Source organism: Haliotis rufescens, unplaced genomic scaffold, assembly GCF_023055435.1.
Source record: "Haliotis rufescens isolate VD_foot unplaced genomic scaffold, xgHalRufe1.0.p SCAF_2, whole genome shotgun sequence".
Taxonomy (NCBI): Eukaryota; Metazoa; Mollusca; class Gastropoda; order Lepetellida; family Haliotidae; genus Haliotis; species Haliotis rufescens.
The window spans coordinates 52,519,219-52,542,356 of record NW_025963890.1 but is presented as its reverse complement, the minus strand read 5'-3'; the positions used below and the strand labels follow the sequence as shown (position 1 = coordinate 52,542,356).

At 41.9% G+C, this 23,138-nt stretch overlaps 2 protein-coding genes across 5 annotated transcripts; one reads left to right on the top strand and one right to left on the bottom strand.

Moving 5' to 3' along the window:
* Positions 1-233: 233 nt before the first annotated feature.
* Positions 234-10,576, bottom strand: LOC124120501 (neurofilament heavy polypeptide-like). Of its 4 annotated transcripts, none has more exons than XM_046483338.2 (9): positions 10,275-10,576; positions 9,006-9,176; positions 7,722-7,785; positions 6,784-7,001; positions 5,863-6,024; positions 4,633-4,854; positions 4,201-4,321; positions 2,490-2,597; positions 234-2,212 (listed from the first exon to the last, which is right to left on the bottom strand). In XM_046483338.2, the coding sequence occupies exons 1-9, from the start codon at positions 10,440-10,442 to the stop codon at positions 2,157-2,159; spliced, it is 1,290 nt and encodes a 429-aa protein (XP_046339294.2). In that variant the 5' UTR covers positions 10,443-10,576; the 3' UTR covers positions 234-2,156. The 4 variants fall into 4 exon arrangements, with proteins under 4 accessions (XP_046339294.2, XP_046339295.2, XP_046339292.2 ...); XM_046483339.2 differs by having other exon boundaries at positions 6,784-6,998; XM_046483336.2 differs by having other exon boundaries at positions 7,722-7,788; positions 10,275-10,575.
* A 53-nt stretch (positions 10,577-10,629) lies between these two features.
* LOC124120502 lies at positions 10,630-22,707 on the top strand. Its single transcript, XM_046483340.2, has 4 exons — positions 10,630-10,773; positions 13,106-13,215; positions 19,361-19,420; positions 20,314-22,707. Exons 2-4 carry the CDS (start codon positions 13,130-13,132, stop codon positions 21,137-21,139), a joined length of 972 nt encoding a protein of 323 aa, XP_046339296.1. The 5' UTR covers positions 10,630-10,773; positions 13,106-13,129; the 3' UTR covers positions 21,140-22,707.
* The last annotated feature ends 431 nt before the right edge of the window (positions 22,708-23,138 follow it).

Here is a 23,138-nt window from a genome sequence, read left to right as displayed (position 1 = left end):
GCCTCTCCGACACCTTCAAGTCAACCACATGTAATTACAATGATCTGTCCTAGACTTGCTCACATGCTTCACGCTGACCAGATTATGCTTTGTCAATCTCATCAAAATCAGATCTAAGTTCTCGCTGCCGCTAAACAAAGATCTGAGGGCGGACTTTGACTGACCACTGAAATGACTAACAAGAAGTCGACATCAGCAAATTAGAAAGCAGCTTTCTCAAGCTTTACAGCACTTGTTTCAACCTGGCGACTTCCATTTCAGATATGTTGTCAGTGTTATCGATTAAAATTTTGAAAACTGAAAAAACAAACATTCCTGAATGTCTAATATATGGTTGAGATTGTATGGCAGTGCTTCCTACATACTGTGCAATGCCTCTTCCGTTTAAATGTTTATACCATAGAAGCGAGAGATAGACGATAATTTTGACGGAATCAGTCGTACGGGCCATAACTGTCGTTGGGAATACCCCATGAAAACGTTTTCAAGGTTGCATGATTAGAAACCACATTCCGACTGTCACTTTCATGATCTTGTAAGCGCTTTGATTGGTCGGATGAAAGGTCGTTCTGACATGACCCGTAATGGAATGTCCTCAGATCTTTGTTTAGCAATAATCTGATTTGAATGAGATTGATGCTTTGTGAGTTTGGCACCCTTCAATACCTGCTTTGGCACATTCTCGTCTATATCTCCCCAATTACATTTAAACATGCATGTTTCCCAACACCACCTGTAATGATGTCTCACAACCAATGGACTGACTGAAATATTCCGTCAACAATACACGCTTGTCAAAGTATCGAAGATTCCACATGGTAATCAGGCAGATCTACCCCCACAATTAAAACAAATGGTTAGGCAATCTATTTTTTAGGAGTCAGTTTGAATCAAATCCTGCGCAGAATCAGAACAAGCATGAGTTGAGCTTTCACGTTTACGTTGGGTCCACCCTGCAGGAATAGGAATTATTCATGTCGACAGTGGTCCCTATTACTGAGTGAATGGACTTGGTCCAGGAAACAATATCAATGAAATACTGAACAGCCGTTGTCTCTCACAGACCTTACATTGTGGGTCACTTAGACTCTACATTGTGTCACGTAGACCCTACATTGTGTCACATAGACTCAACATAGTGTCACAGACCCTACATTGTGTCACATAGAGATTACATTGTGTCATGTAGACCCTACATTGTGTCACAGACTCAACACTGTCACGTAGACCTTACAATGTGTCATGCAGGGACTATATTGTGTCACATAGACACTACATTGTGTCACGTAGAGACTATATTGTGTCACGTAGACCCTACATTGTGTCACGTAGAGACTATATTGTGTCACATAGACCCTACATTGTGTCACGTAGAGACTATATTGTGTCACGTAGACCCTACATTGTGTCATGTAGAGACTATATTGTGTCACATAGACCCTACATTGTGTCATGTAGAGACTATATTGTGTCACATAGACCCTACATTGTGTCACGTAGACTCAACACTGTACAGGAGTACACAACACTACACCTGTGCAGGGGGCTGCTATCAGTGGAGAACGTTACATCCCAACCAGTTGAAGAAGATATCTCTTCATCGGTGAGATCACGATGAAGATGATTGGACGAGAACAATCACATATATGAACCCTTATCAAGACAATTGCATTAGAAGGCCATTTAAGATTAGTTAACAGGAGACACACTTACCTCCCTTGTTTGAGGCATGAACTCAAAGATTTATTTTACAATATAAGCATGATGAGAATGAAATGTGAAAGCAAAATACAATGCATACTTTTCTCTCTAAGTAATCATAAAAATATGTTTTAAAGCACCATGTCACCTGACACTCCCTATTTAAACTTCGGAAAGTGAAAACCCAAATGGTAAGTAATCTACAATAGAAAAGATATCTTCTTCGACCAGCCTCCAGTTTACCTATCACAGTAGCATCTTTACGACTAAATATATGGCTGACTAGATCATTTGTAACACAAAAATATAGTTGGCCCCTCTTCCCCCCCAACAAAACTTTGTCTGAGAACATGAGCATAGGCTGGCCTTCTTCCAGTACATCTGAGGTAAGGGGAGACAGCTCTTGTTCTCCCCACTGCACATCACCATGGCAGCAATATTTATCTTGAGTGTTCCTAGTTTTCACGACGGGATCTCTTCTTTTTACTTTTAGGAACAGCTTCCCAAGAATCTGTCACAAGATGAGGAAACAAATGCAAAGAATTAGTACATCAGCACAATTTTGTGTTCAGCGAATAGTTTTTTAGAAGATGGAATCTTTGTTTGAGCATGTTTCCTAATAGGATCGAAGAAGAAAGAAGAAAGAAGAAATGCATAGGATAAGTTTAAAAATTTGATTGCTGACACTTCAGTGGCAACCATGTTTTCACTCCCGACCTGACTTCCGCAGAGCGCTCCCTCATGACTACGTCCCCCCTGCCCACAACCATCGTTAGCCATTCTCGTACCTCCAGTTCCACCCATCTCATCAAATGTGACAGGTTTCGTTGCCTCCGCCTTGGCCGCATCACCACCAGCAGCACCTCCCACATCGCCCTTGGCAGCAGTGGCTGCATCTGCAACATCAACAAACATACATGTGGCTACGTTGTCGTTTTGTTAAACGCAGCACATAGCAATATTTCATCTGTAGGACAGCTCCCTGTAAATAACTAAGGCTGTACAAGATAATCCACTAATTGCTTTGCTTGTTTGTTTGCTTGTTCTTTAACGCCGCACTCGTTCCCGCATTTTCCAGCTTTATCATGGCAGTCCCCAATCATCCCCATCATCCAGGGCAGAGAGTACCAGGGAGTCCCGGGATAGTACAGGGGAGAACCATGGAGTACTGTGGGTAGTGGTGTAACGATACATCAAACTATCCATTGATTGCGATTGCTTGTCTCGCGATAGTACACTATCGATTGCAACTTGAAACAATTGATACTATTGGCGATAGTTTGTCTACCTATCGATAGTTTCGATAGTTAATTTGTTAGGTACATTTACTTTCTTAAAAAACATAGAAACAACTCCTATGATCATCTAACCTCTGTGGTGCTTTCGTTTGGTTTGCACTACTTTGTCTGCTTGATTAAGAGTTACAACCCTTAGCTACTCGTCGCTAGGCAACATTGACAAATGTCGCACATAAGGCAGGCAAATCGTGGGTATGGGACCATTTTGGCTTTGTCAAAGCGCAAAACGAGACAGACAAGCAAAAAGTAAGTTGTAGAATCTGTCGGATAATTCTAAAGTATTCAGGAAATACTACTAATCTGACCAACCACTTGACAAGACGGCACCAAGATATTCGTCCACGTGAAAAAGTCTGAGTCTACTTTTATGCAGTTTTTGTCAACTTTGTTTCCTAATTGATACGTTGAATGAACTTGAAACGCATTTAGTCATTCAGTGAATGCCAATGTGACAATTAGTTTGACAGTTTGTATAGTCAAATACTAGTAATTCAATCACATTCATTCACATTGGTGCTAAAACACTGCAGTAACCTAAGACTTTACCAGTTACATGAAGTGAAATTTTGTATTAAAATGTTTTAGAGAGGTCAATTTGAACTTGTTTTCTTTTCATTTCTTGTTTTCTTTACAAATAGTATCAGAAAGTTATAATTATTTTGATGGTGTCAGTCAAAATGCTGAAATATATGCTGCTAAAGCCTGCTATAATTGCAAGTGAAAACTATCGCAATAGTATCGCAATAGTAGGGCCACTATCGCAATAGTGTCGCAATAGTTGTTTTAACTATCGCAATAGTATCACAATAGTAAAAAATGCCTCAATAGTCACCCCTAACTGTGGCGTACCGTGGAGGCCTGGAGAGTTCAAGGGAGTACCAGGGAGTCCCGGGATAGTACAGGGGAGTACCATGGGGTACTGTGGGGTACTGTGGAGTACTGGAGAGTATCATGGAGGCCTGGAGAGTTCAAGGGAGTACCAGGGAGTCCCGGGATAGTACAGGGGAGTACCATGGAGTACTGTGGAGTACTGGAGAGTACCGTGGAGGCCTGGAGAGTTCAAGGGAGTACCAGGGAGTCTCGGGATAGCACAGGGGAGTACCATGGAGTACTGTGGGGTACTGGAATACCAGAGTGTACCCAGGGAGTACTGGGGAGTACCAGAGAATACCGGGTGTACCAGGTAGTATCCCTGACTTACCTGGGGCTGATGGCGGCTCAGATGCTGTCTTTTTACTCTTCTCAGGCGGCTCAGCTATAGACTTTTTATCAGTTTTATTTTTTTCTGGTGAACCTTTATTTTCACTATTAGCTTGTAAAACCTGAAAAAAAATGAAAGCCTGAGTAGAAACGCATAACAACCAAGCAGTGTCACATATTTCTATAAGAGGACAATCAGACCAGCCAGATTTCCCTGTGCAGAGCTTCAGTCAGGAAGTTACTGCTCGACTGATGATTCTTGGGAAAGATGTCAAGTGGGAATATAAAACAATACAAAGAGTCATACACATGACAAGAAACAAATTCAGTCATTTCATTGTTTACTATTAGATGACAGTGACCAAACACGTCTAACAAATCCCGGTTCTTCATGGTGCTCAGTACAAATGAAGCATACGAGGGGTTTTCTTACCTTGTCAGTTTTATCTGGGGAAGACTCCTTATTCTTTTTCTTTTTTGGACTCTTAACTATTTTGGGTTCTTCCTGTGGCTGCTGGGGAGTGACCTTGACCTCAGGCTCCACAGGTTTGGGAATGTCCTGAACTTCGGAGGGTTTGCCCTCAGGAGTAGGACTGCCTTTTTTATTATCCTTTTTAGATTTTGACTTTTTCTTTGGGCTTACATCTGTAAATTCCTGCAAATCAAAGAACCCATATGACATGGCTCAGCAACAAATGTCATGTGACAACAGTGAGTGAGTAGTTTCAGGAATATCCCAGCCAGCAGGGGGGGAGACACCAAATATGCACTTCACACATTGCACAAGCATGACGAGCCAGCGATTTAACCACTGGCCATCTAACCAACTTACAGTGAAACAACTTATTCCATGTTTTCTCAGGATGAACAAATAAATAGACAAATCAAAGCAACTGGTTTTGTTATATTTCAAATGTCCTCAAAGTAATCAAAGAATAAATGTGTCATTGCTCACCAGTGGTGTGAAATATGTTGCTTTCTTTCGATGATTTTCTTGCATATTTGCTTAAAGTTACTTCTCTGATATTTATCGATAAGTGATCAATATTTAGTCAGCGATTATCGACCTCTATGATCTCTATCAATAGCCAGCTCTACTTTTAGCAATATTCCAGCAATATCACGACAGGGAAGACCAGAAATGGGCTTCACACATCATATCCATGTGTGGAATCAAACCTGGTCTTCGACGTGAAGATCAAACACTTTAGCCACTAGGCTACCCAGCTGCCCCTACCAGGACAGTGAGTGAGTGAGTGAGTGAGTGAGTGAGTAAGTTGGACTAAACATTGCTTGAACACTATTTTTGTATTTCTATCACCAAAAATATGACAGTGACGACAGTTTGAGCATTGAAGCCATATCATGGGAGGGGGACACCAAAACAGTACTTCCGTTATATTAGCACCATATCATGGCCAAACATGAAACAGGTCCGACACCACTACCACGCCTGTGAAACCACAAGTACAGGGATTGAGCTGACCCACCAAGAATAACACCCAGAGCCAATCTGGGATTCGAAACCATGAGCCTCCTATTCTGATCTCACAAATTGGCTCAACTGTGAACAGTTGCACCCTATCTGGCGACAGGTCAACTTGCCTTCTCACCCCCAAATACAATTGGTATAGATCCATCAGGAAAACATTACAAATCTTACAGCTTCTTTTGGTGCCATCTTTGGGGGAGGGGCAGCTTCCGCTGGCTTGTCTTGTTTCGGTGCCGGTGCCGGTGCCGGTGCCGGTGCCGGTGCCGGTGCCGATGGTGGAGCTGCTGTCTTGGGCTCAGCAACCTTCACTGGCTCCTCGCTGTCTTTCTCATTCTGTAAAACAAGCAGTGAGTGTATCTCCTTGTAGATATCACTTCATCTCAATAAGCAGTGACTCCTGTGGAAGCCAGTTTTGGATGAGACAATGCTATTTCATAAACTGTCCTACTTCGACTCATCTTCCTGCCCCAATTGACATGAAGGACAGATTCCTTATGGCATAATTTGTGTTAGTGTTAGTGTGTATGTATGTGTGTGAGTGAGTCGGTCGGTCGGTCGGTCAGTCAGTTGAAATGTTGCACTGGAAGTTGAAATCCATAAGTGAATTGTGTCTTCAGCGATACTCCAGCTTCTAGAATGTCATCTGCTGCTTCTAGAACGTCCCATATATTCTAAATAGTACTGCACAAACAGGAACAGCAGACCCTTGGCCCTCCGCATGAATGAGGACACCCAATAAATTAACTAACCACCTCCCTCCACCACCTTGGCTACAAAGACCCGTGAATCCGGAGTAGAATAGGTCTTCAGCAAAAAAGGTGACTATGTATGTCTTAAGAGGAGACTAACGGGATCGGGTGGGTCAGGCTCACTGACTTGGTTTATGTATGTCATCGTATTCAAATTGCGTGACTCGATGCTCATAGTGGATTATTTACAGACTGCCGTCATATAGCTGGAATATTGCTGAGTGCGGCGTTTAACAACAAACAAACAAACTTTGCTTCAAACACCACTAAGCCAGCACATAATATATTGATTGATAACAATTCACACTGACTGATTAATGACACAAACTGAAGTGTTCCATACCTTTGGCGATTTCTTGTTCTTAGCTGGACGCTGACCTTTCGGGCTGACCTCCGTCTCGGTCTGAACGACCGTAGTTTCCTGCTTCACCTCCGGGGCTGGTTTGTCTTCCGAGGTGCTGGGCTTGCTGCGCTCGTCAGAGCTGTTGTCAGCTTTCTCATCTTTGCTGCCTTTCTGCTTCTTCACTTTGCGAGAAGTCTTTGTAACCCATCCATCTGCTGCTGACAACAAATGTAGGGGGGCTATCGAGGCAAGTTCTAAGGTTGTAACAATTTATATAAAACTGCAGCACGACTGCAATACATCCCCTCCACGGCTAGAGGGGCTTGTTTCAATTCCTGGCTTTAGTTGACTTTGTGCAATAGTGAAGGACATCAGCCATTCAGCAATGGTTAGGTTTAGAGTGAGTGAGTGAGTGAGTGAGTGATTGAGTATGGTTTAACGCCGCTTTTAGCAATATTCCAGGTATATCACGGCGGGGGAGACCAGAAATGGGCTTCACACATTGTACCCATGTCGGGAAGCGAACCCGGGTCTTCCGAGTGACGAGCAAACACTTTAACCACTAGGCTACCAGACCGCCCCTGGTTAGGTTTAGAAGACCACAGGAAAGTTTGAGGAAGGTTTAAGGTGATTCTTTCATTGTCAATACACAATATTTTCCGATTGAAAAAAAGAATGGTAGAGTATTAACTAAAGTTCTAAAGCTCTTAAGCATACGAATCATTTCCATTTTATTACATCGCCACAAATGATTGATAGCTGAGAATTACACTGCTGTCAACTATTGATATTTAACATCTCTTCAATGCAATGTCAGAGGCCAAAAATTAGCACCATCAATAACAAACAAATTTGAAAAAATGGATATCCTCTACACAAGATACAACAAACTAAGATGATAAATACTGAAATTGTCAGCACAAATGTGGCCTAGTTACCATCATCTTCTACTACTGGCTTGGATTTGCTCTTCGCTTCCTCTTTGGCTGACTGCTTCTTGGCCTGCTGGAAAACAACATGCAACTCATGATCTATTTGTATATAACATGATATAAAGGAAGTGTCGTCATAGGAAGATGAGTGAGTGAGTATGGTTTTATGCCACTTTTAGCAATATTCCAGCAATATCGAGGCGGGGGACACCAGAAATGGGCTTCACACATTGTACCCATGTCGGTAATCGAACCCGGGTCTTCGGCGTGACGAGCGAACGCTTTAACCACTAGGCTACACGACCGCCCCTATAGGAAAATGATGGTAAAGTAGCACCAATTTCCTTCTCTTAGTGTCTTTTATGATATTGTTAGGCTCAAATGAACACGCTTTCTGACAAATCGCCCCTTCTTGGCAATAGGGGCACATGTCACATCCCTGCTTGCCGGATCCATGGCCGACAGTTTGTGGATGTAGAAGACAGGGTGTGTCAAGGGAGGTAAATCATGGTGGAAAACTTATGTGCAATGGTGTGAACTTGGGTGCGCATGAACCATTGTATCCAACGACTCTAATAGCTAAGGTTTTTAGGGTTACATAGCCTTTATAAGCCCAAACAAGAAGTTTTAGATCATTCAAACTGTCAGCTCTAAGTCAGTGTTGTTGTTTGTTGTTTAATGTCGCACTCAGCAATATTCCACTTAAATGATGGCGGTCTGTTGTGGTTTTAACTGTTAAACAGTGTTGAACTCTCAGCACACACAGGGAGCCGACGCATCAAGGATAATAATCAGGGCAAGGGGCTTGCACCCTCAATCAGTAGATCCCATCACATGCTTGTTGTTTTAATGCTGAACTCAGCCATATTCCAGCTATATGACAGTAACATGTAAATAATTGAGCAGACCAGACAATCCAGTGGCTGATATTATGAGCAACAATCCACACCATCAATGTATGATGAATTCACTGAGCTAGACCACCTGCACCATTGCTGTGAATCTATTCTAACCCAGAACCCACATGGAGAACTAAGGGAGACAACTCACAGCCATGGATTGCTATGCAAAAATATTAGTTTGACAGACAGACAATTGGTCAACACCAATAATATGTCCTTCCCATTCTGGCAACAATATGTCACACAGAAAACAGGAACAGAGAAACAAACATGATGCATATGTCATATCCTACAGATAGGTTTCCGACGAGCGACACGCTGAGTTGACAACCTCCTCTCATGTGTTGTCTCAGCCAGTGTAAGCACTAATCCAATTGTTTCTCCTCACCTTTTTATCATTTTTGTCTGACTTGGGAGATTTTGCTTCAGGTGTCTTTGACTTGCTTGTGTTACTTGCACTGGACTGTTTGGCAGACACTTTGGGAGAGGCTGATTTGGATGAGGTTGTGTTCTCATCAGCAATGCCAATTGCGACATGGCCATTGGCAGAACTCTTCACCTTGGAGATTCATAAAAAAAATTAATAATGTACTCATAGCCATTTTAGTCCTGTCAATATAAGGTTAACCATCCAAATAATTTCAAACAGAAACCATTTCTGAAGAAATTCAATCAAATTTTCTGTAAGCCAGTAGGGCTTCATTCTACAAAGCAATCTTATCACAATGATTACAAGTGTCTTCTGTAACAACATTGCATTTTCTGAATGTTCAGGTTGCACCTATCTGTCCAGGGATAGACACGACCACTAGGCCATTGACCAAGAAAGGTGAAAATCTAGACAGACTTGTAGTTTTCTCCCAAAATCTTGTTAATTTTCATAATCACTTGGCCTGGTCCACAACGAGCTGCCGTTAAGTTGGATATGACCATTGGGAATTAAATGACCGCTTGAGAATTGTTTTAACAGTGCCTGGCAAAAAGTATTCAGAATCAGAAACATGTATAAAATTATATGGTCATGTATACACTGAAGTTGACTGAAGCTTTATCTTTATTCTTACATATATAAGTGAGAAGAAATGCATGAATTGTCAGAAAAAATTAAAACATTAGTGCTACTTGTATAACCATGGAGCTATAAATAATTTTTGTCATTTAACATTATATCACATGACTAATCACAGATCCGCATGTATGGGTACCCAGGTCCTATTCAGCACCACCCGACCCGTGTACCAGAGTCACCCATCCCAGCACGAGTGGGAGGTACAATATTCGTTGCACCAATAGTAAAAATCATCTTGTGGAATAGTAATAAAAAATACCAACAGTTATACAAAAGAACAAAAGCACAAATGTGATAAATTGAAATTATCACATATGATTAACAAACTAGAGTGTCTTTCATTTCAATGTAAGACTTCTAACCATTTCCAGCAAAAGCAAATTCTAAAAAAATATTTTTTCATTTGTTCTAGCAGATGGGAACCTTCCAATCTGTGAAGTCACAAGCCATATTCGGGTGATGAGCCTGAAGTCGGTTCATAGGTTGCAGGTGACCAGTGGGTCTATTTGTATTCCAGCCGTTTCCTATTTACCAACAAAGCATACACTAACATTTCGAGACAAACATTGTGTTATCGAGCATACATACCTTGCTTCTTTTCGACCTCTTTTCTCTCTGCTTCTTGTCATCATCGAAGTCAAAGCTTGGTGGCTGTGCTGGCGACTTGAAACCGAACGCAAAAACAAGGAAAGCACAGAAAACAACGCCTAAAACAGGCAAAGCAACATGGAGAGACACCACCTCCGTGACTTCCATTTTAAAACAATGTCATTTACTGCAAGATACTTGATAAAGACTGTAAAATATGGGATAACAGAAAAGTAAACCAATTTTCTATCACCACATGCTGACGTAGCTACTGCTGGTCACGTCATCACTTTCTGTGTGCCTATGTTGCAATTTCAAAGAAAGCATAAATTCTTAAAATATATCGTACAAAGTGGTTTTGTGAGTGTTAGACGTAGACGTAATATTATTTGGACTTTTATTTTTTTTTAAAAGCCCATTATTGCACTGACACATTGCGCTCTATTTATGACGTCATCACAGTCGAAGTTCAATATGGCGTCGTTGGTGTTTTGGCAAGGTGAAAATCCGTTTCTTCTTTTCTTGAAATAATGCATCTGACACGCGCTTGGCTGTGTTAAGCGTTTGTTTGATGTAGTGTAAATGTTACATTGATAACAGCATGTCAAATGTGTAAATATTAAATTCATGCAGGCAATATGCGCAGTGGAATGATGAATCACTCTGACCTGCTTGATCTCCTGGCAGATGATGTAAACAGACGAGGAAATCACATATTTTGATTACTCTTTTGTAACTTTAACTGACTCGGTATTACCTATTTTCTCTTCTTTATTTATCCACTATCCACAGTAAGGGCAATGAATTTATCACTATCATCCTTGTAGACTGTTTACCCTGTGAGTGGCCAAGTGTAGAATGGCTAAAGGTATGTGTAGCTTACATTTAGGTATAAAGTTTATCCTGACAGAGAGAGAAACATGTAGTGATTTAGAACCCAATCGTGCAATGTTACCCTTATTAACGTTTTTATGACAAAGTGGGAATTACCACAGTTATAAAAATCGGTTGATTGGAACATTATTTTGACGTTTGTACTTTGTAATTTTTAGTTTTTAGAATGGAATTATCAGTTAATGGTATCTTGAGGTAATTAAAAGAAACAAGAGATGTTATGAATAAGTGGACTGACTAAGTCACCAGTCGTATGTTGGTTCAGCATACTGCTATAGGCATATAGGCCATATTTCTGATTCTGGTAAACAAGACATTGGCCTTTTATTCCAGTATCTGCCTTTTTATGGATTTCAGGTTAAATGTACTTTCTGATCCCTACATTCATATATTCTTTTGTAATTGATCAATTATTTGTTTGTGAAAGGGATGTATAAGCATTGTGTAAGGGCTCAATAGAGGTCTGAAAAGGGAGGGTCTGACACAGTACATGTCTGTTTTCCCCACTCATAATGAATATGTAGGGGAGGGTCCGACACTGTACATGTCTGTTTTCCCCACTCAATGAATATGAAGGGGAGGGTCCGACACAGTACATGTCTGTTTTCCCCACTCATAATGAATATGAAGGGGAGGGTCCGACACAGTACATGTCTGTTTTCCCCACTCAATGAATATGAAGAGGAGGGTCCGACACTGTACATGTCTGTTTTCCCCACTCATAATGAATATGAAGGGGAGGGTCCGACACTGTACATGTCTGTTTTCCCCACTCAATTAATATGAAGGGGAGGGTCCGACACAGTACATGTCTGTTTTCCCCACTCAATGAATATGAAGAGGAGGGTCCGACACTGTACATGTCTGTTTTCCCCACTCATAATGAATATGAAGGGGAGGGTCCGACACTGTACATGTCTGTTTTCCCCACTCAATTAATATGAAGGGGAGGGTCCGACACTGTACATGTCTGTTTTCCCCACTCAATGAATATGAAGGGGAGGGTCCGACACAGTACATGTCTGTTTTCCCCACTCATAATGAATATGAAGGGGAGGGTCCGACACAGTACATGTCTGTTTTCCCCACTCATAATGAATATGAAGGGGAGGGTCCGACACTGTACATGTCTGTTTTCCCCACTCAATTAATATGAAGGGGAGGGTCTGACACTGTACATGTCTGTTTTGCCCACTCAATGAATATGAAGGGGAGGGTCGGACACAGTACATGTCTGTTTTCCCCACTCATAATGAATATGAAGGGGAGGGTCCGACACAGTACATGTCTGTTTTCATGATATAGAATGGAATATGTGTATTTACCATGTTTTAGGTTTAAAGTTTTAATTAAGAAATTATTTTCTACTTTTATTTTTGCAAGCGGGGGACTTGAGCCATGTCAAAATATCCTTCAGGATGTATGTTTTGTACATTATGTACATATCGTGTAATGGTGAACAAGTGATGACCTCTTTTCATAATTACGTTAATCACGTGTACATCGTCATCATCATCACTTACCTCATACACCACATGTACATCATCATCACCACAAGAATATAACAGCATCCATAGAAATGTAGGAAGAAGATCACACGACAATAGTTTCTTTGAACACATTTTAGTTACATGCCATTATGAAGCAATGATAGATATTCATAGTTTACAAAAACATCACATTTGTACAATCACAAACAATGCTGTATGTCATTGTCTGTATACAATAGCAATTACCAGTAAGCATTCATATTAACATGTTGCTGATTTGTTATGACACTGCTTCTGTATGTTGCCAACTACTAAACATGCTGAAGCTGACAAGTTCATTTGTTGGTGAAAACATTTGGTCAGGATAAACGTTACTTTATCTCTGGTTGAAATTGTTTGACTTATGTGGAGTGTCATTACCTTTATCAAATGAATCTTTGCTCACAGGTGACTGACAATTGTTTGGAGAAAATGACAAAAGAAGAAGAAAGTGAAGGCAGTGACAGTGACCCTGGCCTCCACCTGGCCCTGAAGAAACTCAAGGTGGACCCAAACTGGTAAGCTGCTGCTAAGAAGCTTGTATTTGGCACCAAGTCTACAGCCAATGTCAGTACAAATTCCAAAATTGGAATTTCAAATTTGCCTATTGATGTAGTTATAGTTTTGACCAATGATAAGCAAGGAATGGATTTGTAGAGGTGACTTGTATTTCACTTAGAACAGGAGCAGTAAAGAGGATCAAAATGGCTTTAGTGCTTTGTTTTACACTATTGCATTGACTGCAATATTAAAACACCTATTTTGAGATGTTTGGGAAATAAAAACTTTAACAAAAATCCCAATTTTGAAAAGAATTGTGAGTTTTCCCAGTTTGCCTGCCAAGAGCTCTCAGTTAGAAATAAATTCCTGTGCTGAGTCAGTGCCAAGTTTGGGCAAGTTGTATGAGCCATTGAAGGAGATATCGGAACAGTATCTTGTACAACTGCAACTGCTGTCTAGTATTTATAATTGTTTTAGTAAGAGAATACTTCTAACAAAGCTAGTATTTCCTTCCAGTCCTCCTGACAGTTTGATTCCTGAACAGTTTATAAGAAATGGGACTTCAGGCTTGGGAGGACTAGTTCCAGTTTCTAATGCTGTGTAGGTGGTAACTCGCCACACAATATTGCACTACTTGCTGTAATTCACAAATTCAAGATAATCATATTGGCCAGAGGAGCTGGTCTGCGTAATCCCAGGGCAAAATGCCAAGCTTTTCACAGTTAACTGGTAGGAGGAATGAGCTGATGACCTCATTGTAATGATGGGTAGGGCTGGGTCAGGGACCCGGGTCGTGTGGGTCCTGAGTAGGACCCGGGTACCCACAGGACTACCTGGACCCTTGGTTAGTCACGTGATATATTGTTTAATTGCAAAAACTCACTATAGCTCAGTGCTTACACTACAAGTCGCTATTGTTTCCATTTCCTTCTGATGATGCACACATTCCTCCAGACTTGTATATGTTTGAGTGAAGATAAAGCTTCAGTCGACTTCAGTGTGCGAATGATCTGATCATTTGATACATGTATCTAAATAGTTTTGACCAGGGCTGCAGTAAAATAATTCCCAATAAGACTTTTTGTTCCCAACTCTTGAGACCTGCAGTGGGTACCCGGGTAGGGCCGCGTTATACGGGGTCGGGTGACCGGGCAGTAAATTTGGACTCATCCCTGCCCTAATGGTGGGGTTACAAAACCAAGTGTTTAAACATCTAAATAGTAAATAATGTCTAACATTACCTGGGGTAAGTAAGTTGAGTCGTCCTTGGCTTGTTTCATACAAATGTTATTGTATCCCAGGTACTAAATTACCACATTGTTGACTATCAGCATGATGAGGACCTCGATCTGTCATTGTTGACCTCTTATGATGACCTTTATTCTGCAGCATGTGTTTTTAAGATTGTACCAAAGCAACGGTTGACTGTAAGTCAACATTGTAAAACATTCTTTCATATATGTAGTTAATTGCAAATGTTCACCCACCTGATTAAGTTATGTTTGTAAAGCATGCAGCAATATCAGTGTTTATCAATGTTTCTTGGTTTGATAACAAACAACACACACACTCATTCTGATCACACTGACTGCTCACTGATTGCAACAGTTCCAAAATAGGAACATTAGATCTCCACCTGACCATGTTACATGAGGAAGCTATGACAACATCCTGTCTGATACTGTCACATCCTTCTGTATAAACCTTGTAATTCATTTAGGGAATTCCCATCTATTTTCATTGATTAGATCTTAATGCCCTTGTGGTTTGAATATGTCACAAGGATATGACTTGCTCCTGTTGGGGTTTTCCATACATACATGCACTGACACACCTTGATGTAGCTGTGATCCCTCACTCCCCCTGACATTGATACCAAGTATATGAAGCTATGACGATAAGTCCAGCAATTGTGTTTCCAACTTGCCATGACAGCCATATTGACAATGCCGGTTTTAGTTCCAAGGGTTTGCAAAGGCATAAAAAGACCTTGAATTTGAATCTGAATTTGGTAAAATACCCAGCGTTCCCGTTTACCCGTAATTACCAGGTTTTTACCGGTAAAATTAGGCTTGGACCAGTAATTCATGTGACTGCCAGTCTCTGTGGACCGGCAAATAATGTATCTGATAAATCTTTGTTGTTGAACAAAACATCGGTGATATTCATATGAGAACATTTTTTCGAACAAAGTCAGCTTGTCTGTTACCATCAGGGTTACCATCTATTTCTAGGTTAAATATCCATATGTAGCGACTTCATCTCAAAATATTAAAAAAAGAAGAGAAAATTGTGACTGAAGTTTGTGTGAATGACGCATAGATCTAACTAAGTTACTTCAGAAATGGCATCTTTAAATTAAAACCAAATAATTTTCATACATTTTTTTATTGTTGAAAGTTGGGAATGGCAACAATTAGGGGGGACTGGTAATTTTTACAGTTGCCAGTCCACAAGGACTGGTAGTTTCAAAAGCCAGCGGGAACACTGATACCTTGAAACAATCTTGAATATGGCAATCATGGTAATTTTTAACTTATCCTGCATTACATATTGCACATTGCTCTTACTACCGAAGTCCTAACTGGAAATAAATGACAATCTATCAGCGTGAAGATTCTTTTGTCTAACATGACCCTCATGACAACTGGTATCAACACGCACACGTTCACACCCTTCGCACGCACGCACACACACACTTCGCTAGCTAAGCAGGATGTGAGAGACGGGATGTTACCTGTTTTGTTTTGTTTTTCAAGATTCTATCCTTTCATGGTTGAATTTCATACTGTTCTGAGTGTGGTTGGATTGGGTTATTCAGTGTTTTCAACAAGTTAAAAATCCATGCCTACCAGTGCACAGGATGCACTTCCCACTTGGGCTCTGCAATTGATGGGACATTTCCTAACACTGTCAGCTGAGGTGGTGGCAGTTAGAACCAACAACTCACCGGACAGGTGCAGCCATTTGCCGATTAGGCGCAGCCACTCACTGACCAGGTGCTACCGTTCCCCTGTCAGACACTCGTCGGGTTCCAATCACTCGTTGCCGGCTAGCACCTACACAGTCCATTACGCGCCTCCACGGGCACTGTAGGGCAGAGTCCCCTTCTGTTTCCCGTTCATCAAGGAAGTCAGGGTCATCCCTATTTTATCAAGAGCCTTCCTCCGACCTTGATTATGATGAGGAGGAACCTGATGCCTGTCTTCACTATTCCTTTATAGTTCTATGGATCTCAGATTTACTGCCTACAGCAGGGTACCCCAAACAAGGAGCAGACCCTCAACAGACTTGCAGCATGGAGGGAGGTTGTTTAGACTCCATTACTCTGCCTCCAGGTCCTTTTATCCAGAAGGCTCTGGAAAACTTGGATAGGGACTTAATCAAGTTGGAATCCCATAACACATTGTCCACCAAAGCATTCTAAGAGGCAACCAGTACATGGCCCGAGCTATGCGGACAAGGCCCCCTCTCCTGACGTGTCAGGAGCACTTGTCAAGAATGACAGGCTCTTTTAAGATTTCCTGACTCGCAGATCTCATCCATAGACACTGAATTGTGGAGTACTCTTCCCTCTTTTTCAGTGTTGGCATCATCCATTACAGTCAGTGTTGGCATCATCCCTTGGTTATGTAAGGGACCACGTTATCCATACATGAGCATTGCTGGCCCTCTCCAGGAGACAGAGCCACCTATCTGCCTCCTCTTGGGATCCTCATTTCAAGGTGTCTTGGGATAGTCAACCTTAGTCCAACCCTCTTATAAACGCCATTGGCAGGACAAGTTGTGAGAATTAAAGACTGACAAAGCTACACTCTCCACCCTCAAGGCTGTGAAGGACAACATCAATACCTGCCAGGCAGCTACCAGCCATGCCATGATTTCACTAAACAGGCTCAGGAGACACACAACAAGGCATGAATCATGGCCCCTACCCCAGAGGCAGCTCCAGCTGTGGCGGCTGGATGGGGTTCTCCAGGAGGAGAGGCTTGAAGAAGTGACTTCCCAGGGGATAGGCATGACTGGGAACATTCTCCCCCAGCCATCCCTATCCACGACTCACCGGTAGGGAACACTCTCTCTGATTGGGCAAAATTGGATTCCTCTCGGTGACAACTTTGTAATAAAACTCTTCTATCTACTCACACTCCGAGACGACCCCCCCCTCTGACAACCAGATCACGCCAAGGAAACATCAACATCCTGCTGGAAAAGGAGGCCATAGAGGAACTGGACCCACAACAGCTTACCCCAGGGTTCTACTCCCAAGTGTTTTTGCCACACCACACCACACCACACCACACACCCCCAAACCCCTCAAAAAGTTTTTTTAGAGAAACTATGCATGATTCACATGAGGGTGTTCACTCAATGCTATATAGAACCTCCACTGTGGTTCAGGATGACCACGCTTCCGCTGCCACATCTGTCCATCTCATCTCCCTAGACATCCAGACCGCCTCCGTGGTCTTGTGGTAGAGCGTCCGCCCGGAGAGCGGAAGGTCCAGGGTTCGATCCCGGGCCGCGTCATACAAAAAGACGTTAAAAGATTGTACTTGTTGTTACCCTGTCTGGCGCTCGGCATTAAGGGGCTAAAACAAGGACTGGTCGGCTCGGAGTCAGTATACTGTGTCTGAGTGGGGTATTCATGTTAAACTGCGGCATGGTATCTCAGTGAGCTAGCACTATAAATCGGCATCAGTCCGGACTAGTACAAGCAGCCACACACACACATACACGCGCATGCACGTCGCTATATAAGTGCAATAATCTTGGACGCGACGTTAAACCCAATTTCACCTCACCCTAGACATCCAAGACGCCTACCTCAATGGCCCTATACACCAGGTGCAAAGGAAGTACCTGAGATTCATCTTCAACTAACTACTAATGTGCCATCCTCCCATTTGGTATTTCAACAGTACCATTGTTGTTGAAACGCATTAAGAAGTCGATCGTCTCCTACCTGCGCCTGAGGGGGATCGGCTTCATGTCATACCTGGATGACCTCACGAATCACCCTGAGAGACAATAACTCATTTCTCAACGGAATGTCACAATCTGCCTGTTCCACTAAGCTATCATAGCCCTAAGACTGTCGTAAGTCTATGTTAAAGTATGGAAGTTACGATCACCTTAGCACTACGATTGTTTTGTGGAACAGGGCCCAGGTTAGTTACTCAACTCTGAGAAGTCGGAACTAACATTGACCCAGAATGTGATGTTCATAGGAGGCTTCTTTGATACCACCAGTGGCCTCTTGTGCCTCCCACCAGATTGATGGGACAAGATTGTCACATATGTCCAGATGGTGCTAGCCATCCCTCAAATCTGATCATCAGTGGCAAGTGCGACTAGGCCTCCTCACAGTGGCACAGGGCCTCACGGACTGGGGGAGGCTCCACATCAGGCCTGCAACCCTGAGTGTATTCAGGGTGAGAATAGGTCCCGGAGCTGCCTGCAACCCTGAGTGTATTCAGGGTGAGAATAGAACCCAGTGGCGCCTGCAACCCTGAGTGTATTCAGGGTGAGAATAGAACCCAGTGGCGCCTGCAACCCTGAGTGTATTCAGGGTGAGAATAGAACCCAGTGGCGCCTGCAACCCTGAGTGTATTCAGGGGTAGAATAGGCCTACGGATATTTTTTTAACCCAGAGACCACCATGTAAGACCATGCTATTAGTTCTGACATAGTATGTTACACCAAATCCTACGGCTACAGCTTGAATTTACCATTTCATGTCAGTGCTCTCACACAATGCAGTTTTCTTAATGGATGGCAGATGGCCCTTGTGTAGTCCTCATGTTGAAGATGAATATTTAGGGTAGTGGCCAGACAGGATGGCCAAATACCTGGTACACTAACAAGTTACTATTGGCATTGTCAAGTATGGCGCAATGGATGAAAATATTTACGTTTTCACTTGTAATTAGTGTTTGGTGTAACACTTATTAAAGAATACATTTAAGGTTACAATCGATACTTTTTACTTAGTGTGCAGTTGTGATCAAAACTTGTATTGAGAAGTGAAAAATCGCGACCCACTGATACATCGGTGTATCGTGCCACTACTTGTCTGGAGTAGAGTACTGTAATGTTGCTGATTCCCACTACAGGCCCAATGTCTCTGATTGTGTTACAACGTATACATGTCTGTTGCAGGGATGAGTCCAAAGTGCTGGAGGGCACTGTCTCCTTCAAGCTGCGAGACTTATGGGCAGGGTAAGTATCATCATACCACAGGTAGCTTAACCATTGTTAAAAGTTGCAATATCAAATCCAAGTAATTTAGTTATGCCTGAAACATTTTTGCTGCGTGATTCGGTTTCACTAAAATGTGCAGGTATCAGATCTCATGGAAACCCTGTCAATTAAAATGAAATGTCCAATCCATTTGGAAGCAAATTATGACATGGTCCTTAAATATAAAGCCGCTTGGCCCTGAAGGTCATCTGAATTGTGAAAGTAACGGTTACTATATTAAAAATCGGATTGGAATTCTGTGAGATTCAAGTTTTCAAGTTAACTTTCAGTTTCATAGGCCTTGTAGTTTCAGAGGAGTTATCGAAAAAGCAGTAACAGAGGTGTGTGAAGGTCCTAGCTGAAGTCAAAATATGCCCCAAATCGTATGTTATACCACATACCATATACTGCATATCAAGTTTCCTGATGATCCATGCAGAAATTACTGAATAATGGACAAAACTGACAATTTCAATATGGCCTCCATGTCGGCCATGTATACAATCAGATCAGGATTCTTTTCGCAAATTGAAGACACCATGACAGGGATCATTCATACATAGTTACAGCTCCAAAGGCCTTGTAGCTTCAGAGATGTAAAAAATGCATATGATGGAGAGATGTGATACAACGCACCACGACATTACCTCAATTCACTTTCAGTCACATGAGCTGTAAATGAAACCAGACAATCCATATTTGAGTGTATGACATTGAACTGTTAAGCTACGCACAAGGCCAAAACTGTCCTTATTTTGACACACATTACTGAATGATGTCAACAGACAAATTTGGGCAATCTAATTTGCAAAGATGGAGTGTGTACAACCAATATGGTAGCTGGTGACTAACCTGTATGTGTATGTTTGTAGGGAGACCGAGAGCAGAGCTGACCATGAAGTGTCCCCCAAGCGCATGAAGCATCAGAGGTTGAGTCCAGAGAAGACGCGAGTTGACCCCTACCCTGTGGACTGTGTCACATCACTGCAGAAACTTTGTCTCAGCAAGGAAAAATGTACAAAGAAATTCTGCACTTGTGTGATCAATAAGAACAGTCCTTCAACTTCTGGCTCACCACGACACAAGCAAAATCTAGCCCATGTCGCTGTTCAACAGAGGAAGCTTATTCGTGAGGCACGTTTTAAGCTGCACAACGCACAGAAAGATAAGCGTCAAGTGATCCGCGCGGCCCGGCTCCAGCTGAGCCAGAAGACTGTTGTCTCATCACCAACATGTGAAAACAGCCCTAAGAAAATACCTCCCAAATGCATTAGAGTTTCTTGTGCTTCATCAAAGGTGTTCGGATCAAATGCATCTCAAGGTCTTGCTAACTTTTCTAGTCTTTCAGCTAACCCTGCAAGTAAACCTGGGGATGCCACGAGTTCCCGATTCGAGTTCAACGGATATCGAGAGCTGCAGATGTCCTCAACACCTGGTCTGGAATTCCCACCTGCCACCAAGCGTTGTGTAGATTCTGTGGCCAGTGCTGTGTCAGACACCAGGGCCTCCCGTCCCCCCCCGCAGCCCGACCGGGACACGGCGACCAGGGACACCACGGGCGAGGTACCTGCTGCCAAGAGTTGCTCCCAGGAAGCACTGCTCGATGATTTGAGCGTCAACGAACTTGCCGGATACTTCGAAGATTTTGTACACATCCCAAAGAAAATGTCTACCATGGCTGAAATGATGTACACGTGACTTACTCCAACTCATTGTTGAGATTACGTTATGAAGTCAACGTGCATGTATACATATTCTATTTGATTTAACACTAATAAGGGAACTAAATGAAATCATATTATATAGGCAACTTGGTACTTCAAATCAATGCTAAAATCATAAAACTTACAAGATCAGCTAAAGATGAAGTAAATTTGAATGATTAATTTAGATGCTATTTGGATGAAGTAAGCTTGATACATTTCCAAAACATATGCAACACGTGTTTTGGTTGTATATATTTCATTATGTAAAATGGCTTTTCAAATGTATGTATGTCATCTCTTTGATTTCATTATAAGAAGTAAGAGTAACTTGAATATGTTAAAAATCTATTACAATTTTCTCTCAGGAACACTTTGTACAATTTAATTTCAATGATGTTAAACATGCAGGAATCCCAACCTTGTTGACAATGTGTGCTGTTGTAGCATAGGAGGTTCCATTATGCACATGTATGATATATTCAAAGGGCATTGTTACGCTGTGGTTCTGTTTCAGTTTGCAGTATTTATTAATATTTATCCTCTTTTCATTTCCAGTAATCTTGCAACTCTGTATTACTGTAGACATGTAGTGTGCCCTGCTATATATGGGGACTTCTGTAACAGGGTCACCAGGTGCTGGAGAATCACGCTCAAGAGTCACTCACTCACTCACTCACTCACTCACACACACTCTCACACACACTATTGTGCTGATACATCCCTGTTGGGAGTATTGCCTATGACACATCCCATAAGTCATCAGATCTTGCAGTGATACATGAATTACTTAGGATTTTTCCAACTCTCTGCTTTTGAAGCAATAACCTTGATAACTGTACTTTTGATATATACACTGTACATGTATTCCACCCATTGTTTGGAATTATGAATTTTATTCAAACTTTTGTCATCACGTCAAATATTGTTTTAGTAGTGTCTTCACTGACATATGCTGCCTTTGATGTGCTTGTCATAATACATCAAGCAGATCGACAGGCAATCAATCAGTTTGCATCTCGATCAGTAGAATGTGAGTGTAAGTTATGGCCCATCCTTTGTGATGGCGGCACAGCATGTTCTTCTTCTCAACATAGTCCTGGAAATCTCCCGATGTGGACGTCACGTACGTTCAATAAGGTAAAGTTTCAGGATCATAGATAATCCTGTCAATTTAACTTGCTTCGAAAACATCACCAGCATGAAAGAGCAGGAAAGACTGTCCTTTCCTCAATGTAATTTAGTACTGCAGTCATTATGAGTGTCGGTTGTGTCACTGCTGACCGGTGCGCTGACCGGCACCCACGTCCAGCACTTGTCTTTCCTCCCTGCAACATCTGTAAGAAGCTCAAGCACACGTAGTTGTAGTTGTGTTGATAATTAGGATCCAACTTGTTTCATTTCAAATTTGTCTCATTCGGTATGCTGGTTCAGTTTATTAAATGCTTTTCAGTTTTGTAACTTCAGTTCAATTATCAATATATTTATATTGTAAATAGTTCATAAATATTCAGTTATTATTTGTTTCCTTTTTGTGTGAATTAAACAGTTTATATGACATTATATTGATGTTTTGTTATTTGTGTGTGTGGAGTCATTGGTTGCAGGAACCGGAGTGTGTGGAACCCCATGGACTGGCCTGTACACTTGTCACACACAACACATGGCTTCCCAACATGACTGCAAGTAGCCATTCTTGGTTTTGTTTGTTGTTTAATGCCGCACTCAGCAATGTTCCAGCCCAGACAATCTTGTGATTGACATCATGAGCATTGATCTACACAATTGATATGTATGATAACATGCATCAACCAAGTCACTGAGCCTGACCACCCAATCCAATTAGTCGTCTCTTACAACAAGCATGGGTTGCTAACCCGGATCTTCATGGGGGTGAAATTCTTGGTGTCTGTCAAGCCCATCTCAACAACCCACCTGGTATAGACTGATAAGGTTATCCTATACCTGCATGTATAGACTGATAAGGTTATCCT